Source organism: Anas acuta, chromosome 1 (assembly GCF_963932015.1).
Source record: "Anas acuta chromosome 1, bAnaAcu1.1, whole genome shotgun sequence".
NCBI classification, from domain to species: Eukaryota; Metazoa; Chordata; class Aves; order Anseriformes; family Anatidae; genus Anas; species Anas acuta.
In genome coordinates this window covers 108,825,537-108,845,312 of record NC_088979.1, presented here as the reverse complement: position 1 = coordinate 108,845,312, position 19,776 = coordinate 108,825,537, and the positions used below count along the sequence as shown (strand labels likewise).

General features: G+C 46.8%; 2 protein-coding genes across 3 annotated transcripts in view; one reads left to right on the top strand and one right to left on the bottom strand.

Annotated features, from left to right (window-relative positions):
- The window catches only part of CD80 (CD80 molecule), a 23,763-nt gene extending 12,640 nt beyond the window's left edge, over positions 1-11,123 (top strand). The window contains exons 3-6 of the mRNA XM_068691852.1: positions 1,812-2,093; positions 4,113-4,238; positions 7,001-7,124; positions 8,484-11,123. Coding sequence (XP_068547953.1) covers positions 1,812-2,093; positions 4,113-4,238; positions 7,001-7,107 — 515 coding nt within the window. The 3' untranslated portion in view covers positions 7,108-7,124; positions 8,484-11,123. The remainder of the gene's footprint in view (positions 1-1,811; positions 2,094-4,112; positions 4,239-7,000; positions 7,125-8,483) is intronic.
- TIMMDC1 (translocase of inner mitochondrial membrane domain containing 1) lies at positions 2,073-19,655 on the bottom strand. Of its 2 annotated transcripts, none has more exons than XM_068691835.1 (7): positions 19,505-19,655; positions 19,131-19,296; positions 18,394-18,482; positions 16,515-16,582; positions 15,488-15,566; positions 14,376-14,486; positions 2,073-6,288 (listed from the first exon to the last, which is right to left on the bottom strand). In XM_068691835.1, exons 1-7 carry the CDS (start codon positions 19,579-19,581, stop codon positions 6,087-6,089), a joined length of 792 nt encoding a protein of 263 aa, XP_068547936.1. In that variant the 5' UTR covers positions 19,582-19,655; the 3' UTR covers positions 2,073-6,086. The 2 variants fall into 2 exon arrangements, with proteins under 2 accessions (XP_068547936.1, XP_068547947.1); XM_068691846.1 differs by lacking the exon at positions 2,073-6,288 and adding an exon at positions 12,836-13,829.
- Positions 19,656-19,776: the final 121 nt, after the last annotated feature.

The following is a 19,776-nucleotide window of genomic DNA, read 5'->3' as shown; positions in this document are numbered from 1 at the left end:
AATGAACATTTGTCAGGGGAAAAAAAAAAAGCCACCACAAGTTCTTGAGGTTTGGCCACTGCCTGCCTACTTGGGTGAATGAATGTTGGACATACATGCAATGAGACCAATTCAGTGATCCTTTTGGGAACCAATAAGTAAAAAATGGCGCTGCACTGCTGGAACCCTCCCTAGCAGTGGAGGGGAGTATTGCTGAGGGGATCAGTTATTGTGGGAACCAGCAAAGGGAAAGCTCCCTTTGCCACAGCTGGAGCCAGGCTACCCTGAGCGAGAGAGGTGGAGCAGTGTTATGCCCTGATGACTGATCAGGGAGCTTCGGTGAAGCAGACTGGGAGGTTTGAAGGGACTTTCCAGATGTCAAACTGGATGTCAACAGTGTATTGCTCAACAGCGGGCCTGGAAGGAGAGCCGGGTCTGTGTCTGCCACTGGTTGGCCATGCAATGTTGAGCAAGTCTATTTCACTAGCTACTGGGTAGCCTAGGCTATGGTTTCATGGTCAGCTTAGGCCATGGAAGACATGTTATGACCATAAGGGACCGTTCCCCATTTCCTTGCCTTTGCAGGCTGCCTTCTGCAGGTCCTGTCACTCATGTGGCCAAAGTGTAAGTCAGGCAGGGAGCAACTGCAGACACAACCGTAGCTGCTCCAAAAAGGGCTGTTCTGCAGTGCGATAAGCAACATGCTGCAGCTCTCTGTGTAGCCTGGCCATGGCTGGGGCTGTAGGGAGTGGGCAGGCTGTGGACTTGGAGCTGGCAGGGGTGGGAGGGAGAGAGGGGCAGTTTGGTTCCTTTGGAAGCAGTGGTACTGGTGGATGCACACCCACCAGGAGCCACACGTTGCACTGCTGCTTCTGACTGGTCCCTGTCTTGCCCAATCTGTGGTCCCATAGAGGTTTTGTCCCGTGGAAGTGCTGCCTTAAATAGTCCCCGTGCCACCTTTTGCCTCCGCTGAGGCTACTTACTGCAACCCGTGGGCATCCCCAGTAGTGCTGATGCAACGGTTTAGTCATGCAATGAACCAGACTGGCAAAGGGATCCAGGCTACCAATGAACCCAGCTTTTTCTCCACCTTCACCCATACCTGTTTTCTCACCTATTTGACCATGAAGCCTCAGAAACACTTGCACCAATACATCTAAAGCAGAGGGAAGGCATGAAACAAGCTGTGTGGGTGGGTGGGAAAGCTCCAAAAACCAATTATGGCAATGCCAAAAAAGTCTGGTGGGAACACGGTCTGTGTTCGTCAGAGGAGGACCTATGGATTGCTGTGCATCTTTGCAATTAGCAGTATGACTGGGTCTTGCTCTCAGCTGAGCCATCTGGGGGCTCTCATAAAGAAACTATAATTTATTCTGGTACTGGCCATCGTGGCTGAGAGGCCAATGTGTGACTAACTCTCCCCCCCAACAGAGATGGACCCTCTGTGAGCTCCAGGGTGGGAAAGGACAGGGCAGAGTGTGTGGGGGGAGGAAATAGTCTGCCATTGCCTCTAATACAGATTTTTGTTCCACTGCTTCATAGTCAGTCCAGTCTTATGACTCTGTTGCTCCACAAACTGCTGTATGTAGAGAGGAACAGCAGGACTGGAGAGGTGGCATCACAAAGTTTGTGACACCTGGGATAGTGATCAGGAAGGAGAAGAAGCAAAGGTCAACACTACAAGGCTGGGGGGGAGGATGCTAGGGCACAAGAAAGGCCAAACAGATTACCACAGAGGGAGAGTGTCCCATGGGAGAGTCTTTACTTTTACCATGGGTGACCAGGACTGTGGGGAATCTGACGGAATGGTTTCTCAATCTTTCTTTCTTCAGCTGACTTCAGTGAGCCAAACATAACATCAGATGTCATTAATACTACTTGTGAATCAACGGAGATGGTGGTAACATGCTCTTCTTATGGAGGTTTCCCCAAACCCAAAATCTCTGGATTCTTCAACAACGGGTCCCTCGTCTGGAATACCACCTGGGTGTCTGAGTCCAGACTCAGCCCATACAATGTCACAGGGAAGCTGCATCTCAACGTGACCAAAGACATCAACCTCACTTGCTCCGTTGAATACAATGGCTTTGTCAAGTCCACCAGTTTGCTTCTAAGTAGGTTTCCATAATTGTATTACAAAAATGCTTTGCTGAACCTGCTGATTGGCCTCTTTGAGAAAGCAGTAGATGTTTGTATACCTGTTCATGCAAGGACGACCAATGATCCCACCTGTGAGCTGCACACCAAAATATTTCAATGGCTCTAAGACAGCAGGGATGGTGGAGCAGTTATAGCTGTTTCTGGTGAGCAGACATGGCTCTGGCTTCCTGCTGCTCTGTGGTGGGCCACAGGTGGGTTGACAGGGCGGCCGGATCCCACAGCCTCAGTGGCTCACACAGGTTGGGATCGGCTCCATTTAGTGCCTGTCTGTACCAGCATGGTCTTGCTGCCAACTGCGTGACACAGACCAGGTATCTGAATGGAGGGACTTGAGAAACGTGTGTGCCTCAAATGCCACAGGCTGTGCTTACAATTTCCTCATTTAACAAGCGTGTTTCTTCTTGCTTTAGTGACAGAAACCATCAGCTGTGGTCTAGACAAAATTCTGCTTTCATACATACATTAAATATAGGGTTAAGTCATATGGATAAAATTGCTTGTGCTTGGCTTAAAATTGATAAAATAATAGGTAAGTGTGTGCCTTGAAAAACTTGAGGGACAAGTGGAAACAGCATGAGGCAAGGCAGCATGCTACAGTCCACATGTTTTTGCAGTAGAAAGAGATGCACAATAAAATTCTTAATGCCAAAAGGATTGTTTTTTTTTTATGTTGTTACCAGAAAAAGTATTTTAAAATATGTCTCTGGGTCTGATGGTTTCACTGTAGAGATACAGGCATCTTCAAGGGAAACTAGTGAAGTGCTGTTGGTTATCCTAGGGAATTTTACCTTATTCATCAAGGTACCTTATTCATCAATCTTACTGAAGTCGAAGGGGCTTGTGAGGAGAGGTGCCATTCAGTTTCAGGACGAATGCCAGAAACTAGTGCTTTATGAATTTTGGTTATTACTGAATGTAGCGCATAATCTCCCTAGAGATCATAATAGAAGGAGGTTACAAATATCATACTGCATAGAAAAGGAGAGCAACAACAAAAAAAAATAGTAGTAATAACAATACACTGTCGTCACGTTCTCAGAAAAGGAAGCAATCAGCAATGAGAACAGCAGCCACAAAAACCCTGCCTTTCGGCTTTTAAGAAGTGTAACCAGTCCCACTTTGGTACAATGCAAATGGTCTGCTAAATGAGTTTTCCATGAACACAGAGTTCTAGACAGAATGAATATAGCTTCTGGTAAACCCAGGAGGCAAAACCTACAGTGGGAGACACGTGGGGCCAGATTGTGCAGTGGATCAGGCTAGGGTCTTAGGAGTTGAATGAAGCTTAATTGCACTAGAAGCAGAAGATGAAAATCTGAAGACTGTGAACATGTACCTGGTGTGTCCTTTCCATTGAATTAGGGTTGTCCTGTGTGGTACACAAACGGCCTGTTACCTACTCTCATTTTTGAGTAGCAGAACAGTTATCTCCAGCAGTGAAAAACAAAAAGACGCAGATCTGCTGAAACTGAACTCTGTCCCCAACCCCTTTTCCTTCCATGATGGGACTGACACCTCCAGTCTATTAAATACCTCTTGTTTTCCATTGCCTGTGAATTCAGAGATGAAAATATAGGCATAAACCAGGCGAAAGCAGCAAGAAAAACTGCAGAGTAACACTAAGAATGGAAATTTCCTGGATGTGGGCTCTGTCTTTTCTACCAAGCCTAACCAGTTTCTTTAAAAGGAGCTTATGAGCCTATCTCAGTCCTGCTCTGAACAGAGATCCAGCATATTGGATGCTGTGGATGTGTTAAAATTTCAGCAAAAAGCAAGTGTGGGGGAATGGGAGGGCCTCTACAGGTTAGGTGCCAGCTTTGTCTGTTTGTTTATTGAATGTGTGCTGAATATCCCAGGTTGCATATCCCAGTTAGGATTTGGCCAGAACCACCAAAATTTATATACCTTCTCTTACATGAAAATGACAAAATGTTGTTGGGCCCTTTACTTACGTTTTGTTTCTTCTGTCTCAGCAAAAACAAATGACTGCATTGCCCCTACCATGCCTCCATCCTATAATGTCATTACTGCTACAAGTATCATCTTTATCATCTTTCTTTTGGCTATCACCCTAGCAGCAAGATACTTCCCAAGGCATGGTAAGTATAGCTCCTTTATCTAGAAACAGTCCCTTTCTGTTTATGGAGTATCTATGTAAAATACACTTTTATAGAAACTGTACTGACACAGTAGGTATTTTTGTACCTCCTTCTCATTTCCTTTTTTTTTTAATGCAGCATCTACTATCACAAAACCTAAGTCCAGCTCAGGACTTTCCTACGTTTTGTGCACATGCAGCACTAAGTGTTCTGGTTTGAGAGTCCAGAGCTGTTGGGGGTTTTGTCTGCAGATCAGAGTATTTCCAGAGAACAGTGGTATACGGAGCTGGATTCACAAAGGTCCATTTTTATGTATTAAGATGCTTGAAGATGCCATGGCTTGGTCATCGCCATACATACAGCTGGGCACTATCAGTTTCAAAATGGGATCGATCTGTCCACATATCCTACTTGGACAATCCCTCAGAAAAGTCACAGAGCCAAAGTTACAAAAGTGTATGGTGCTAGGGCCACAGGAAGGACTTTAGTACAGCGACGTCTCACTTTTAGAAGAACCCCAATCGGGAGACATGGATTTGTCCTCTTTGTTGGTCCAAAAAGGGCAGAGGTGAGGTGCCAGGTCCTGTGCTATGAAATTTTCAATAACTTGAAACATGTCCATGGTTTTTTTGATTGCAAAAGGGACCTCAAGCATCTCAGGGTTAGGTGGCAGCTGAGCAGATTTTTTTGTTTGTTTGTTTGTGGCTCAAAAATCTTACTTACTAGCTGTTGCTCCTAGTGTTGTCTAAGCTGGCCTAGCCAGAAAGCCCCTGAAGATGCGGGTAGGCATCTAAAGGATGTAGAAAGGCAAGTTGGCACCCAGCCGGTACTGAAACTCAACAGCAGCACACGTCCTGTCAGTGCCCTGTTAGTAGCTCTGAAAAGCAGTCCTGCAGGAAGACAGCAGGCTGTGCAACGTGCTATAAATATCACCCAATCGAGCTCTGCCAGGTCTCTGGGGAAGTGGAGGCAGGAGACAAGAATCCCACACCGAGAGCGCTCAGCGCGCTTGGGCCAAAAGCCACCAGTCTGCGCGTCACAGCCCATCATGGTCACAGCGGTAACCATCCCCCTGCTGGAAAGAGGTCACTCGTTAGGCAACAGGGACTTGGTTCACTCGGGAACACGTGAGTTTGTCATGTTCCTGTCTTCCGCTACCTCTGTTACAATTTCAAGCAAGGTCACTCACAAGTCAGGGGCATGGAGGTGGTGTTGCTGTGCTCTTCCCCTCGTCACCAACCGCACGCTCTCAAAAAGCAATGTGACCGCTGCATCAGGCTGGGATGATTATCTTTTGGCACTTTATCACCAAGAAAGGGAGCATCTGGAAGGCAGGAACCCTCTTAGCCACACCTGTGCACCTCCAGAGTGCTGGCTCTTCCCTGGAGCCACGTCGCTGGGTGAGCAGTAACCATGCTGAAAACATGAAAACCACAACCCAACACAGCCTGTGCTGTTAGCTGCTGCGTGGACAACGAACTTCTAGTTATGGAAAAAAAAAAAGAAGTGGAATTGAAAGATCTGTCTCTAAATAAGTGCAGGATGGAAATTAAAAGGTCTCCTGCTATTAGCATTCTGAGGTAGCCTTTTATATATAAACCAGATTGCTTTTAAGGTAGATGCAGGAAGCGTACCAATGCAGCAGAATGACATCACCTGCACTGTCAGGAGACTCAGCTGCGTACACTCCTTTTTAGTCCCATTTTCCTAACACGCACAGGGAGCAGATCTGCCGAGTCAGGTGGCACAGTCACTTTCCAGACCATGTGAGATGTAAGAAACCAAGGCTAGCGTTTCAAACCAACTTCCCAGTTTGTACAGCTTGCTGCGCTTCGGTGCTGCTGTGCGCTACCACCTGTCTGAGAAGGGAAATGTATGTCCTGAGAGTGCTTCCCACTGGTGTCGCTGCAGATCACCCTTCAGGAGATGATGTGGGAGCTCAGAGTAGGTCTGAGAGTATCTCTGCTGCTCTGACATAGGGAAAGCTGGTCCAGGAGCTGCCGTGGTGCTCAGAGTCACTTCGGAGCTCGAAAAGCCATGCTTCAAGGAGCTGAAGTGTGGGAGGGAATAGAAAGAGAGAGCAAAACGGAAATAAGGGTTCTCAGATGTGTGATTGTGGTGGTGACCAAAACATGTAGGTGCTTTGTTGAGGTTCACACCCCCTAATCTGAGGAGTTTGCTGCATTTAGTAATGTGTGCCTTTTACCATTGTTTCCCTACAGACATTATCTTAGCACGTGGCGACCTGTCTTTGTATCAGGCCGACATTCTAGCTCTGTGCTAATGTGAACAGTTTTATCCACATGACACTATATAGATAACAGCTCTATATAAAGGACCTTCCTATCAGATCAGACTGTGTCTGTGGGCTAACCATATTCAGATGTACTGCGGGGATGAGCCCTGCCAAGGAAAAATAGGCATAACTAGATTTAAAAGACTTTTGTTTTCTTTGCTTTACTTTCTTGAAGAAGACGTTTGCATCAAACACTTTGATCTGCAGTTCACAGAATCACAGAATGGTTGGGGTTGGAAAGGACCTCCAGAGATCATTGGGTCCAACCCCCCTGCTCAAGCAGGGTCACCTAGAGCACATTACACAGGATAACTTCCAGACGGGTTTTGAATACCTCCACAGGAGACTCCACAACCTCTCTGGGCAGCCTGTTGTAGTGCTCTGTCACCCTCACAATAAAGAAGTTCTTTCCCTTATGGCAATTGACTTCGAATCCCAAGTGCTAATGAGGGATCTTCTCTTTCAGCCTGTTTTCATTGTTCTAAGAATCAAGACCCAATGGACGAGGATGAGAAGGAAAGTATGAAGCCACCCACGATCTCTAAAATGACATCTGAAACATCATCGGTATGACCAGATCACATTTGCAGGTAATTTTGTTCACCACTCCTCTCTTGGCAAAATAGATTCTCATGCAATGTTAGCTCACAAAACGGTGCATGGTTTTGATATGAGTGTGCACCTTAGCATAAAAGTGGTAGGGCTCTACTGCCAGTTCAGACTCATGGTATTTCCCAGCCATGGGATGAGGCTCATGTTGCTTGTGGGGCATTGCCTTCTAAAAATTATCTAGTGAAAAATGTTAGATGTACTCATGTACAAATGTACTCATTTGCGAGTAGTGTATCATCTGCTGTTCCTCTCTAAGACTTCCCCAGGAACCACTAGTATTAAAACCCTAACTAACATTAAACGGTAATATTGAAAGGAGTTACTTTTGTTATGAGGTGTTGTAAAGGACGGTACAGGAATGGCTGGGGAACAGACTGGCTTACCAAGGGTTTATGACTGTATACACCTTGTTTTGAAAACTTAGTTGTGTTCAGGGCTGTGTCCTCCAAAAACACATTTTCCAAATCAGGAGGCTCAAGGAAAAGATTAACAGCTAACTGTTACTGCTTGTCTCATTATCCAGGCGACTGTATTTCCTGCTCTCCCCTCAGCATGCTGAATTGCCAGGGTGATGCCACAGAGTAGCAGATGTAGAGTCCTAGAAGTCATGAATTTGTCACACTGTGTTGCAGTAATCTAAAGGCTTAGAATTTTTTGAGACAGAAAGAAGGGGAAACTATCATTCAGGCCACTCTTCTCATTTCCAAACTTGACCACCCACTCATATTTTCCTCTGGGGAAGGCCCTATCTGGAACAGATACTAAAACCTTGGTTAGCACGAATCCTGGGGGGTTTTGTGAGTGCTGTTCACGGGTGGGAGTTCACCTACTGGATAAATCCATTCTGCCACATTCCTCTTTTGTCATAAAAGTTTTCCACACTTTTTTTTTTTTTTGTAAGCTGCTGTTATTTCCCAACTCCATTGACTGGAACAGCTGCTGTCTGCGGACAGGGATGGAAGCTGTACATCAGGGCAACGTATTGCTTCCTCAGTGGCAGACTGTAATCTCGTAACTTTGCGATGCACTGAGCCATGTCCTATTGCTGCTTAAATAGGGCAGCACATTCATTAGTCACCCTCTCTCCGCTGAGGGATGGCACCTCTGTACGGTCCAAAGGTTTTCACAGCAAGCAGGTGCCAGTCGGTAGCTCAGAGTAGGGCCCATCTTGAGCTGTCTAGTTCTGACCAGCTGGTTTTACTGTAATAGGAGCCCTCTTGTGGACTATAGCAGGTGATCCCAGTTTTTCCTCTCTGCAACATTTTGACTTACATGTGGGATTAAAAAGAAGGGGGAAAAAATCAGTAAAACGTTGTTTTTTTTCTTGTGTCCCTCAGGTTTCTTATCCTGTGTATTCTGCACTGCAGTCCCCACCGTTCTCTACAGCAATGCTTATTGCGTTGACCCTTTGGCTCTCTGGAAGGGGATGACAGCAGTAGAAAAATTTGCTCAAGACGGACAGCATAACCTTTTGTGACCGAATACAAAAACCCACCTATGCCACAGAAGCTGTGGGGTGGTCCTGTTACAATGGGGTTGCTGGAATTCCAGCTGGGAGGACCCTCCATGTTCCTACAACAGGTAGAAGAAGAATGCCGTCAGCATTGTGCTGCTCCAGCACGCCAGTGCAGGACTTTGGGATACTCTGATGCTGCCTCTACGAAAATCAGGGGGCCTGCAGAGACCTAGAAGGTAGCCCCCATCCACCTACCCCTGTAGTAATGCAGAGCTGGCCCCAGACCCCACCACAGTCTCAAGTCAGGCTGCACCTCCATGGTGCAACTGGGAGCAGCTACAACTCCTTATATTCAGCCTCGCGCCGGTATTTGCCAGCACTGTTCTTTGTGCCGGACGAGTCTGGATTTAGACTTGACCATTACGGATATGTGATATGACATTCCTTCTTCCCCAAAGCGGCAATAATCACACTTTTCAGGAAACAGCACCTCGAGGTGGAAGTACACACCTCATGCTCATTTTCAGCGCTGTGAGACTTTGTAGGGAATGACAGATACTGACGGCACACCTAGCAGCTATCTAATATTGCTTACCTACAGCAGTGGCACAAGTTCTCATAACCTTTCTCCCCTGAAAGGATGGCCCTGCCAAGCCAGGTATGAAGACGCAGCTCCTCCATTAAGTTACTCGGTTTCTGACACAGCCCACCCCACTGGTGGTGGTGCACGTGAGCACACGCACATGCACACGTATACAAGCTCTTATATGCTTGTTTTATATGCTTCCTACCTGCACTTGTTGTAAAGCCCAGATTAAAGGTCTGTAACACTCGGTGGTTAACTTACACGTACCTACAAGAACGAAACTTAAGTCAGGGCCTTGCCCCATAAATACGGGTCTGCTTGTGTTTGTACATTTGCCTAACAACAGTTATATGGGTCTCCATTTTTGGGGGGGAGTCTCTCACAGTGACATAGGGATTTACTTTGCTTTGAATGCTGCTGCTTTCTGTCAGCGTTCTCTCTACCCAGCCAGGACTTGAAGGAAGTTCCCTGCGGGATGCTAACATGGGATAGGACTCATCTGATCTGGGTGATATTCTTGCCTACTGTGTAGGAAAAACTGGTTTCTCATTTTGAGGGGAAAAGAGGAGAAAAAGCCCAAGCCCCAGCAAGCTTCCTAAGCAACTATGCATACTAACCTAACTCAGAGAACTCGTACTCCTGAGTATGCATACTAACTATGCATGCTAACCTAACTTATACCCAAGTATGATAGTACTGTTTTGTTTTTTCCTTCTGTTCTGTCCTACTGCAAGCTGTACCTGTTACCTTATTGCTTCATTCATGTACGTATTTTAGCAGGGTAGACCACAGTCTGAAAGCGCCAGTCCATCATCTTTGTGGGAGATTCTGTTGCTCAAACTCTCTATCTTGCTAGGACGCAGCACAGAAATATTAATTTCACTTATTTCTAGCAGGTAAATATTGAGAGAAAAATTGTTGGAGGAAGCAGGAGCACTAACAGCAGTTTATAGAGGATTGAGCTATGAGAGGTGAAGGGATCAGGGCGAGTCACTAGTGAAAAATAAGACACTGCTCTGTTTCTCTACTGCAGAGTCATGCTGCCCCATCAGCATTTTTCCACCTTCCCATTCTATGAAGTGAAATGGGAACTTCAGAACAGTTGTACTGAGGGGATTTTGACAGATAAAAGGAGATAAGGTTGCCACAAGGCCCTCAGTAGGTGACAGGGAACCAATGTTCTTTGCACGTGTGCACTCATTGCAGGCAGGACAGGGGTGGCACAGAAGGCAGCGCTACCAAAACAGCAACCTGACCTTATCACAGGAAGGCTGCCAGGGAAATGCGGTCTTGTGCTTTTCATGTTTCAATTTCTTTCAGCCTACATTTGTTCTTTCCAGCACAAACTACCAGCTTCTTGCAGGCTAATGCCCTCTTTTTAACTTCCATCATTTCCAATGTTTCCACCTTGCCACCCACGCTGCAGCCCTGACAGCGGTGCCCGCACAGCATCTTCCCTGCGACCATCCCATGCCCTGCTGCTGCTCCTGGCTGATAGCACGGGCCTCTTGAGAAGGGTTTGTCTTTTGCACAGTGCCAAACCTTTCTACATCACACCAGACTCCAGTGACACTTTAAATAACTCCTTAAAAAGGAAACAAAAACCTTCACTGACAAATATGTCTAGTATCAGTTTGTTTTTATACTCTTGATGGGCAGGTTGTTTGGTTTATTTTTTTCCTTAAGCACTTACATTATGAAACATGTTTTCTATTGCTTTATGCTGTATTCAGTGAATTGCACACAAATGGTTTCCATGAGACCTTTTCAGCTTTATATCTGGGTCATTGTACCAGGTGAGCTGCTTTGTTTATCGCAGGTATTTTGTATATAACATTTTTTTTTTCCATGGATTCTCCTTTAATTGTATTAAAAGTGAAATGGTGAACTCGGTGTCCTATACTCAGTAATAAAAGATGTCTGTTCTACATCCTGGGAAGTGGTAGAGCCTTTCAATTATTCATGAGCCCCATCCACCATGTCTCAGCTACTAAAAACGTGGGCTGTGTAGCAGCAAGGTAGGCGATGCAGCTGGCTGATGAAACCATTACACTGGCTACAGCTGGCATCAAGACCCAGCTCTGTTTGGTGTGCTCAACAGCGATGACAAAGAGCACTTGGGTACCCAACTCCTAACTTCCACACATCTCATGTTTGTGGATCTGCCAGGGATTAACTGAGGAGCTTAGCTGTGTGGCAGGTCTTTCTTTTCTCCCCCCAAAAAGAGAGTTTCTCTGCAAAAGCAAAATCTGGCGTAAAATGTTCCTACTGCATCCCTGCTACTTGTGTTACCTACCCTGCAAGTGGACAGCTGGTAACTTCTGCATTGTGCTTTTCTGGAGGTGGGGGGGTGAGGAAACCCTTATGTTCGTGTTTGAAGAACGCTCTGAACCAACTCTTCCCACAGTCTGGACAGTGACTTTGAGTACAAGAAATGAGGAACCACCCTTAGCAGGAAACAGAGCAAAAAATGGCTGTCCATCGTGAGTTGAATGTAGATGAAAAGTCTGTGCTTCCCCTTGCTAAAGGGCTACGTAAGGACATCGAGCACTCCTTCCTTCCTTACATGGAGAAGAAAAACACATAGGACTGCTACATCTTGGCTCTGACTGCTCTCCCAAGGCGGAATGCCCCTCATCAATGGTCACAGACACAGGAAAATTAGTATTCCTTAGGTGTCACATCAAATAGGCACTGAGAGGCATAGAGAAAACTGAGCAATGACACAGCTAAATGTCATGAGAACTGCGGTACGGACAATAAAATGTGTGGGATAATGGGTGGGGATGTAAAAGGAAAAAAAAAGGAGAACAAAGACAAAACATTCCTGTTTAACTACAATGGCAAAATGTGACTCAGAAGGGCCTATTTTGTCTTTTGAGGGGGCAGAGGATAATCACACCGATGTACGTGGAGTTTAAAACCAGAAGAGGCAGAGACCTCTCCATAGCTTGATTCTTCACATCCTTCACTTACACAGAAAAGGGAAATCGAAGCTGGGTGATGAAAACCCTGAAACATATGCACTTCTTCAAAGGAAAAATGAACTACAGTGTTTAAAAGAAATAAAATGATCATTTCATAAGTTAGAAAGCACAACACCTTCTTGGAAGAAAGCTGTGCCAAAAATTTGTTTTGGGTGGGTGGAACACACTCTGTGGAATCAACTGTTCGGATTTCATTCAGCAGTAATTAGCTGTAACACAGGAAAGAGTCCATGTGGAACAGTAGGTGGGAAGGAGACCTGAACCCCCCTGCCTGTGTGTAATTCTCTTTAATAGGAGAAAAAAGAAAAAAAAAAAAGAAAAAAAAAAACACAAAGAAAGGGGATCAGGACTCCGACTTCCTTCTGCTTTGAGGGAATGTCAGTAGGCCGCCTGGCCCTTCTAGGTGCGGGCCATTGATGAACCACCTTCAGCCCTACTCACAGGTAATGTCTTACAGTTACCTCTGGTACTAAACAATAAACAGAGCTGGCACCCTGCTGGTTCTTGCTACCGCCTGGGCAGGGGCAGTCTGACAGTGCCACCAGGCTTCCTTGCTTCCTGGTGGGATCTTAGATGGAACCCTTCTCGTGGGACATGGCTCCAGTGTGCTTCTCTAATGTAAACGCTGTACTAAGCATGCAGAGATTATGGACACAGTCACCACTGCCAGATGGTTTTATTGAATGTCACAAACCCCGAAGGTCATTTCCCCCAAAGGCAATCCCCTAATTTCCAACCTTAAAATGAAGTTAGAGAATTTTTTATTGCTGTTAAATCTGTCCACGGTGCCAATTCTTCCACCATGACCACCAGAAATAAAAAGGAGCCTTTCTGTGGCTCCTCTCAGCCACACTTTAACTGAGGAACTCAAACCGTGTCTTTTTCAGGGTATTTCCTTCTCTCTCCCAGCTCCTCCACCCCTCCTCAGCACTGATTGTGAAATACCCTCAGTAGTCAAGGAGACAAGTGTGTTTTTCTGTAAAAAAGCCTGAAGAAACCACCATCAGCGAAAGAGAATCGGTCCCTGCCAGGCAAAGTCCAGGTGTGGGAAGGCGATGGTGAGAGCAGGAGGAACGCTCGCTCTGGGGCTGCGAGTGCTGTGCTGACAGCAAGGTCCTCGGGTGCTGTCTGTAGCACAGCTCACACCAGTACACAACCAGTTTTTTGGAATTGGGGTACCTTTAGCATCCAAACTATTAACAGGCTCCTTTACCTTCAGTATTTCTACATCGCCAATGGCTTGGGCATTGTCAGCAGTGCAATAGGTTCTAGAAGAGGCCCTGGGGTTGCCCTCATCCCCAGCCAAACCTAGCTGGCACTTGCTAGTCTGGACAGTCTACACGTCCACTTTCTGAAGTGGAAGAGGTTTGGCCTTTCCGAGCTCTTGTGCAGTGACACACGTCCACAAAAAATATTTTGGGCAAACTGCGTTTTCAGAGGTGCAATGGATACACCTGCATTCACAGGAGACTTCCGTGACCCCTTGATTGAAGACTTTTATAAGCAAAATCAAAATACTTTGTAGTTGCTTATGACAGAGACTTTGGGGAAGACTCAGTAGCTCCTAGATTCTTTTGCTATCTCCATCTGTGGTCCTTCCAGGGTGTTGCTTTCCATTTGGCCCAAGACTTCGGTCACACTAAGCCTGGATTGCCTAGAGAGGGTAAAGAGAAGGCAAGCATATTCCTGACAAAGGCATTCCTGCAGAATCCCAACTCTTCAAGAGAAGTTTCTTCTAGAACTGGCACTAATTTGTGAGTTTTACATGCAGTCAGTGTCACAGCCCCTTCTCCCCAAGAAGCTGTCCTTTCTTCCTCTGTTTAGTGGGAATGGAAGGAAGGCAGCAACACAAAAAGCAAGAGTTCCACCCTCTCTCAATTTTGGTAAAGAAACACTAACGTGCATTAAGACACATCCACCTCTCCTGCTTGTCTCCTCAGACATCTAAAAGCGAAAAACGGATGCAGTTACTGTGATGGGGAGCATAAATTCTGAACTAAACTTGCTACAAAGTAAACAGCATCATCAAACACTGGGAAGGTTAAATCAGCAGTTCACAGACTGACGTGGAACAAACCAAAAATTAAAGAGCAGAAATGAGGTTTACAAAACCTAGCATGTCATGGTTTCTCTCAACGTTTGAGCCACACAGACCTAGACACACCTCTAACGAGACTTAACAGGCAGCACTGTCCCTTACCACTCTGCCAGCTTCTGCTCATACTGCTCCCTGCGCTCACGATTTCTCTTCTCCTGCAAGGTTTCACCAGCAAGATTTTGGATGAATATTATGAGGCCCCCTGCAGGGATCCTGGAGAAAGAAGGAGAGAAGTCAAAAGTCACCCAGGGGACACACATTAGTAATAACTTACCGGCAACAGTAAAAGGAGCATGCGGGGGCCAGCCACCAAATCACTGGAGCGTAACTTTCCCCAGTACTCAAATCACACCACAGACTAAGGTACTCCTATTCTAATGTCAGCCACCAAATGCAGCCTGTCTTCAGCTGTGACTCACTGTAGCCCCTCTGATATTATATTTGGAATTTACCCACCAGCAGGCACACCTAAGGCAAGGGGGTGAAAGGTCTTAACATGCCCAAACAACAGCTACAGATAACCTAGTCCATAATTTCGGCAGTCATGCCCCTGCTTAACTTCTGTCCGGCTCTGGAGGTACTTATGTTTTCACTGAGTGAAATGAGAATGAAAACTTGTGTTTCTCGTTTTTACACAGATTGCTAACCTACTGGCTGGCAGCTCCCAGGGTGCCCCGCTGCTCAGAAGTTGCCATCAGGTCATCCAACACCCCTCAGGTGTTCAGCTCTGGGTTTGGAGCTGCTAGAGGAGCAGTTGCTGACACTGCTGAGAAGGGAGCCCAGAAGCTGCATCTCTTACACTCCTGGCCTTAATCCCAGACAACACAGATCCTTAAAAGAGATGTCAAACTGCACAACCAATTGGCTCGTTAGGGACCATGCCAAGGAAGGGACATGGAAGACACTTCTAAACTCATCCTCATAGTTTGCCATTTAATAGTAGTTAGCGCAACCAGCAGAAAGATGCACTGAGTTCTTATTACTGAGAAAAACAAAACATAAATCCAGAAAGAAAAAGCAGTTAAGCATCTGGAAGAGAAAGTCGTCATCTTGAGGTCCCAAGAAAAATACAGGAAGCCCCTCAGGGCAAGAGAGGAAGAAAGCTCCTGCAGACCCACCTATGATTCAAGGCTCGGTGTGGGAGGCCGCCAGCTAACACCTACCATGCCAGTCACACACCGTGACTCAGCCCTGCACCGGCAGTCACAGCTTACCCAAAGGCCGTTCCAAAGATGAAGCCACTGGCCAGTCCTTGCAGGCCCAAGTGCATTCTGAAGAGGGCTCCCGTGAAGCCTAAAAAACACAAAACCACTGAAACCATAAACAGCCCCCTCACCAGCCATGGCAGACCTGCTGAGGGTGCTGCTCTGCCCCATTTCTGCTCTGCCCCGTTTCTGCTCTCCATAAGCTGACATCCACTTTTAACAGAGCAGAAACCAAGCGCTGTGGCCAGTGGGAGGGCCCCTCACCATATAGTCACAGCAGCCTGAAGAGCAGGCACTTTAACAGCCAGGGCTGAGCTGCTGTTGCAGTACTTCCCCAGGTCTTTATCCACATGCTCTCTGCACTAAAACATTGCACGAAGCTCCTTCTTGTTCAGAAAGACTCCCCAAGAAATGCTAAAATGTCAAAGTTAACTCTGAGATTAGAACTGAGTTCCCTGCTGGCTGGAGCATGATCTCCCCACCACTTTTTTCCCCTTCTATTCAGCAGCAGCTAATAATAGCAGCTGCCATGTAAGGCAAAAAGGAACAGTAAAGCACGCACCCAACTGCAAGGGCAGGAAAGCCTCTAAAACTCAACAAGCAGATCGCTTACCAGTTGCCAAAAGGAGACATGCAAAATTTGGCATGAAAATGGTAGTTTATAAACAGTGCACCAAACTGTTATGAAGAGAGGAAATAAGAAATGCTTTCCCTGCTGAAGAGGTGGTTGCAAGAGCAGGTTATGCACTACACGTTGCATTTAGGCCATGCAAGCATTTTTCACACAGGAACTCCAACAAATATTTAAGACGAACTAATAACCACGGAACTCCCGAATGGTTTCAGAAAAGCACTGGTATCTTTGTTACAAGGGCAGCAGCTGAGCAAAGTCACAAAGGCGCTCAGCAGAACAGGAAGCAAACCCCAGAAGCTAGCGACCTGCTGAAACCCAAGAGAGATGGATTCCTGCTTAGGATATTTTGTTTACGACTTCTGCTCCAAAACAGAGAAGCACACAAAGGTATAGCAGTCTCACCTCCTGCTGTAGCATAATTACTGATGGTGGTTTTATTGCGGTACGCAGACAGGCTGGCGCTCACAGAGCTGGAAGGATAAGGCACAGAAGTCAGCAGCTACACGTGAACAGGGCAGGTAGCAAACCACAGCTTGAAAGAAAGCTGGATTTCATTAAGCCCACCCTCAGGATGCTTCTAACTGCCCTGTTCCCAACCTGTCCAGAGCGCGTGCACACCAGCCACAAATGCCTTGACTTCTGTAACTTCACTGCATGCAACTGTACAGTCAGAAGCAGGGGAGTACCACCTCCAGACCTGGATTTTGGATATTAATTTTTTCTTTTTGTAAGTAATTTATTTGTTTTTTAGATCCATCATATATTTAAGTCTAAAAGGAACTGAGCAATGCAAAGGTCCTGCCAGTCAGTCATACAGCTACCACCAGAGCTAAGTCATACTCGTGGCATCAGCAGGGTTACCCGCTCTTGAAGCATGAGGTTTCCAGCCAGGATAGACACACCATCTTCTCCAAACACATTAACTAAGCCCCAAACCACTCTCTGTTCCCAGTTCAGTAGTCGCATCCTTCCCAGCATATCGGCAAGCCTCTGCATGACATCAAGAGCAATCTTCTTCTCTTTATCAACACTGTCATGTCAGCCTTGCCTTTGTACAAGTAAAGCTTACGATCTCTCTTTAAAATGGGTAACTCGAAATTCACACAACTGCAGGACAAAATCTTCAACTTGGACTTTACGGAAACAATTAACACTGAGTGGCAAACATCTCCCTTCAAAGCTTTTTACAAAGGGGTAGTGAAAAAGGACGATGGATCTGATTGCAGGGGAGACATCTGGTGGACAACAGCGAGGTTGCATGTCCAGTGCAGAAAGATCTAAAGTAATCAAAGGTCCTGAGAGAAAGCAAAGAGCATGCTAATGAAACCTAAGAAGAGACACCACAGCAAAAGGAGACAAAACACAAGAGAAACCAAGGAAGAAATACAGAAAGGTACAAAACTAGGAAGAAAGACAGAAATATAAAGCCAACTTACTGGGAAATAATGCTAGTCAATACTGCTGGTATCTGAAAACCTAAAGGGGATCTTGAACACAACATAACTAGAGATACAGCTAGTACAGGTCTAGAACTACATGAATATCTACCATTTTCCAGGCCAGGGAAGAGATATTGCTTGTTTTAAAGGGCTTTAGGAAGAGCATGCCTAGTTTGACACTTTAATGTCAGAAATACAGACATGTCCTGGGGAGAAAAATCAGAGAAGTGGAACACTATCTGTGCATTATTTGCATAGGAAAATTTGAAGGACTAAAGTGGTACGTACATATGGTATGTCTGGTGATCAATGACTGCGTAGTAACAAGACAATCATCTGCAAGTACTTGAGGACAAGCACAAAGAATTGTGAGTAATGCTGCTGTATACAAACCAGGAGTAATCAGACATAACAAAAAGGAGAAAAATTAGCGTGGGATAGAAAGTTGTTCCGGAACAGCTAACACTTTGTAATACTCTCCCAGATAAACATGTGAAAATACATCAAACTGAAGAGATAAAGCAAAAGCAGACATAAGCCGTTAAGTACTGGGAAAAGCACTGTTCAAATCAATAATGGTATGGATTAGATGTAACAAAGAGGGCTTTCCCAATGTTTTGTTTTTGTGTTGGTTCATCAGAATACTGGGATAATTAAAAAAAGCTTAAATCCTCCTCATGGTTCCACCTTATCAATCAGACTCGCTGTTAACACAGTATTTTGAGCCTCAAGATGTAACGAGCAGTCTCCGAACAAGCTGCACACATTGAAGGCTCCTTGCTGCTGATGTTCAAACTTAAGCCAGTTTTATCTCCCGCTATTACTACTAAGGAAACACTTACTTGAATAGTGCCACAAAAGCTGCTACTCTCCAGCTCCAGCGCCAGCCATAGCGGATGAAACTCCTGAGACCCGCACGATGAGCAGATTGCTAGAGCAAGAGGAGAAAGGTGACTGGTCACAGACCTGCTCCTTTTTACCAGCACCACCCCACTCTATTCCAGGGTACAGGCGATGGTTTGTGAGACTGACATCACTCAAACCGCTGGGAATGGCACCCTGACCCGTACAGACAGAGTTGACCCTCATCAGACGAAAGGGAGCTCATGCTCATCCCAGCCATGAACAGGAAAATAATTAATTAAATCCAGTTTGTAATGTCAACTTGGTCTTAGTAAAGACCAACACGTGCTGCAACACGTCTGGGGGAGACAGCAACAGCTTTCTGAGAACGATACGGGAGACTAATAGAGAAGAGGGGACAAACTGGTAACTAGCTTTTAATTATGATGAGTTGATATATTATATATATATATTATTTATATATATTATATACATATAAATATATTCATATTATGTATCATTATATTAGTATATAATAATATAGTTGATGTCAAGAAAGAAAATAAATTCTCTTTTCCCGTGACTGTGGTGTAAGTGCTTGGCACTGGCGCACACACACAGGCCAGCCTGCAGGACTGGGGACAGCCTGACAGTAAGGCCTTGTAGGAAGCAAGGCCAGGGCCCCCACCCGAGCAGGGCCACCCCCCGGGTCGGGTCGGGGCGGTTGGTGCCGTACCACGGCATCGGCCCGGTTCTGGAAGAGCTCTCCCTGGCTGCGCTCGATGAAGGCTCTCCGCGCCTGCTGGAAGGCGGGCACGCCGCCGTACGCCCAGCCCACCAGGCCGCCGGTGAAGGCCGACTTGATGATGTTCACCGCCTCCTCCGGGTACTGCTGCTGGTCGCTGCGGGGGCACAAACCTCAGAGTCACCGCATGAGGCTCGGAGCAGCCCCCCAACGCCCCCGGCACCCCCCCAGCCACGTCCCCGTGCGCCAGCCCCAGCCTCTCCTCAGCACCCGCAGCGACGGGCGCGCCGCCTCCTCCCCGGGCTCGCCCTCCGCTCACCCCGGGGAGGTCCCCCCCGCCCCGGGGCCGCCCTCGCCCCCCTCACCCTCGCCGCCACAGGTCCCGCAGCCGCTCCCAGCCCGTCTCCGGCGGCGGCACAGGGCGCCCGAAGCCGCCCGCCATGGCCGCGGCGCTGCGGGGCGGCGGCAGCGCCCCCTGCCCGCCCGGCGGGGCACGGCGCGGCCCTGAGGCGGCGGGAGGGGAGCCGGGGGGGCTCCCAGCCTGAAGGCTCCTCCAGCCGGGTCCCCGTCCTGCTGGAGGTGGAAAGTTTCCAGTCAGCATCACCCAGGACCTGCAGTGGTGACCTGGGCAGGAGTA

Coding starts and splice junctions, on each gene's coding strand:
- TIMMDC1 (XM_068691835.1), bottom strand. CDS start 19,581: ATGGCGGGCGGCTTCGGGCGCCCTGTGCCGCCGCCGGAGACGGGCTGG. Junction 19,297..19,504: donor CGGGACCTGTGGCGGCGAGG/GTGAGGGGGGCG, acceptor GTGCCCCCGCAG/CGACCAGCAGCAGTACCCGG. Junction 15,567..16,514: donor TAATTATGCTACAGCAGGAG/GTGAGACTGCTA, acceptor TGTGTTTTTTAG/GCTTCACGGGAGCCCTCTTC.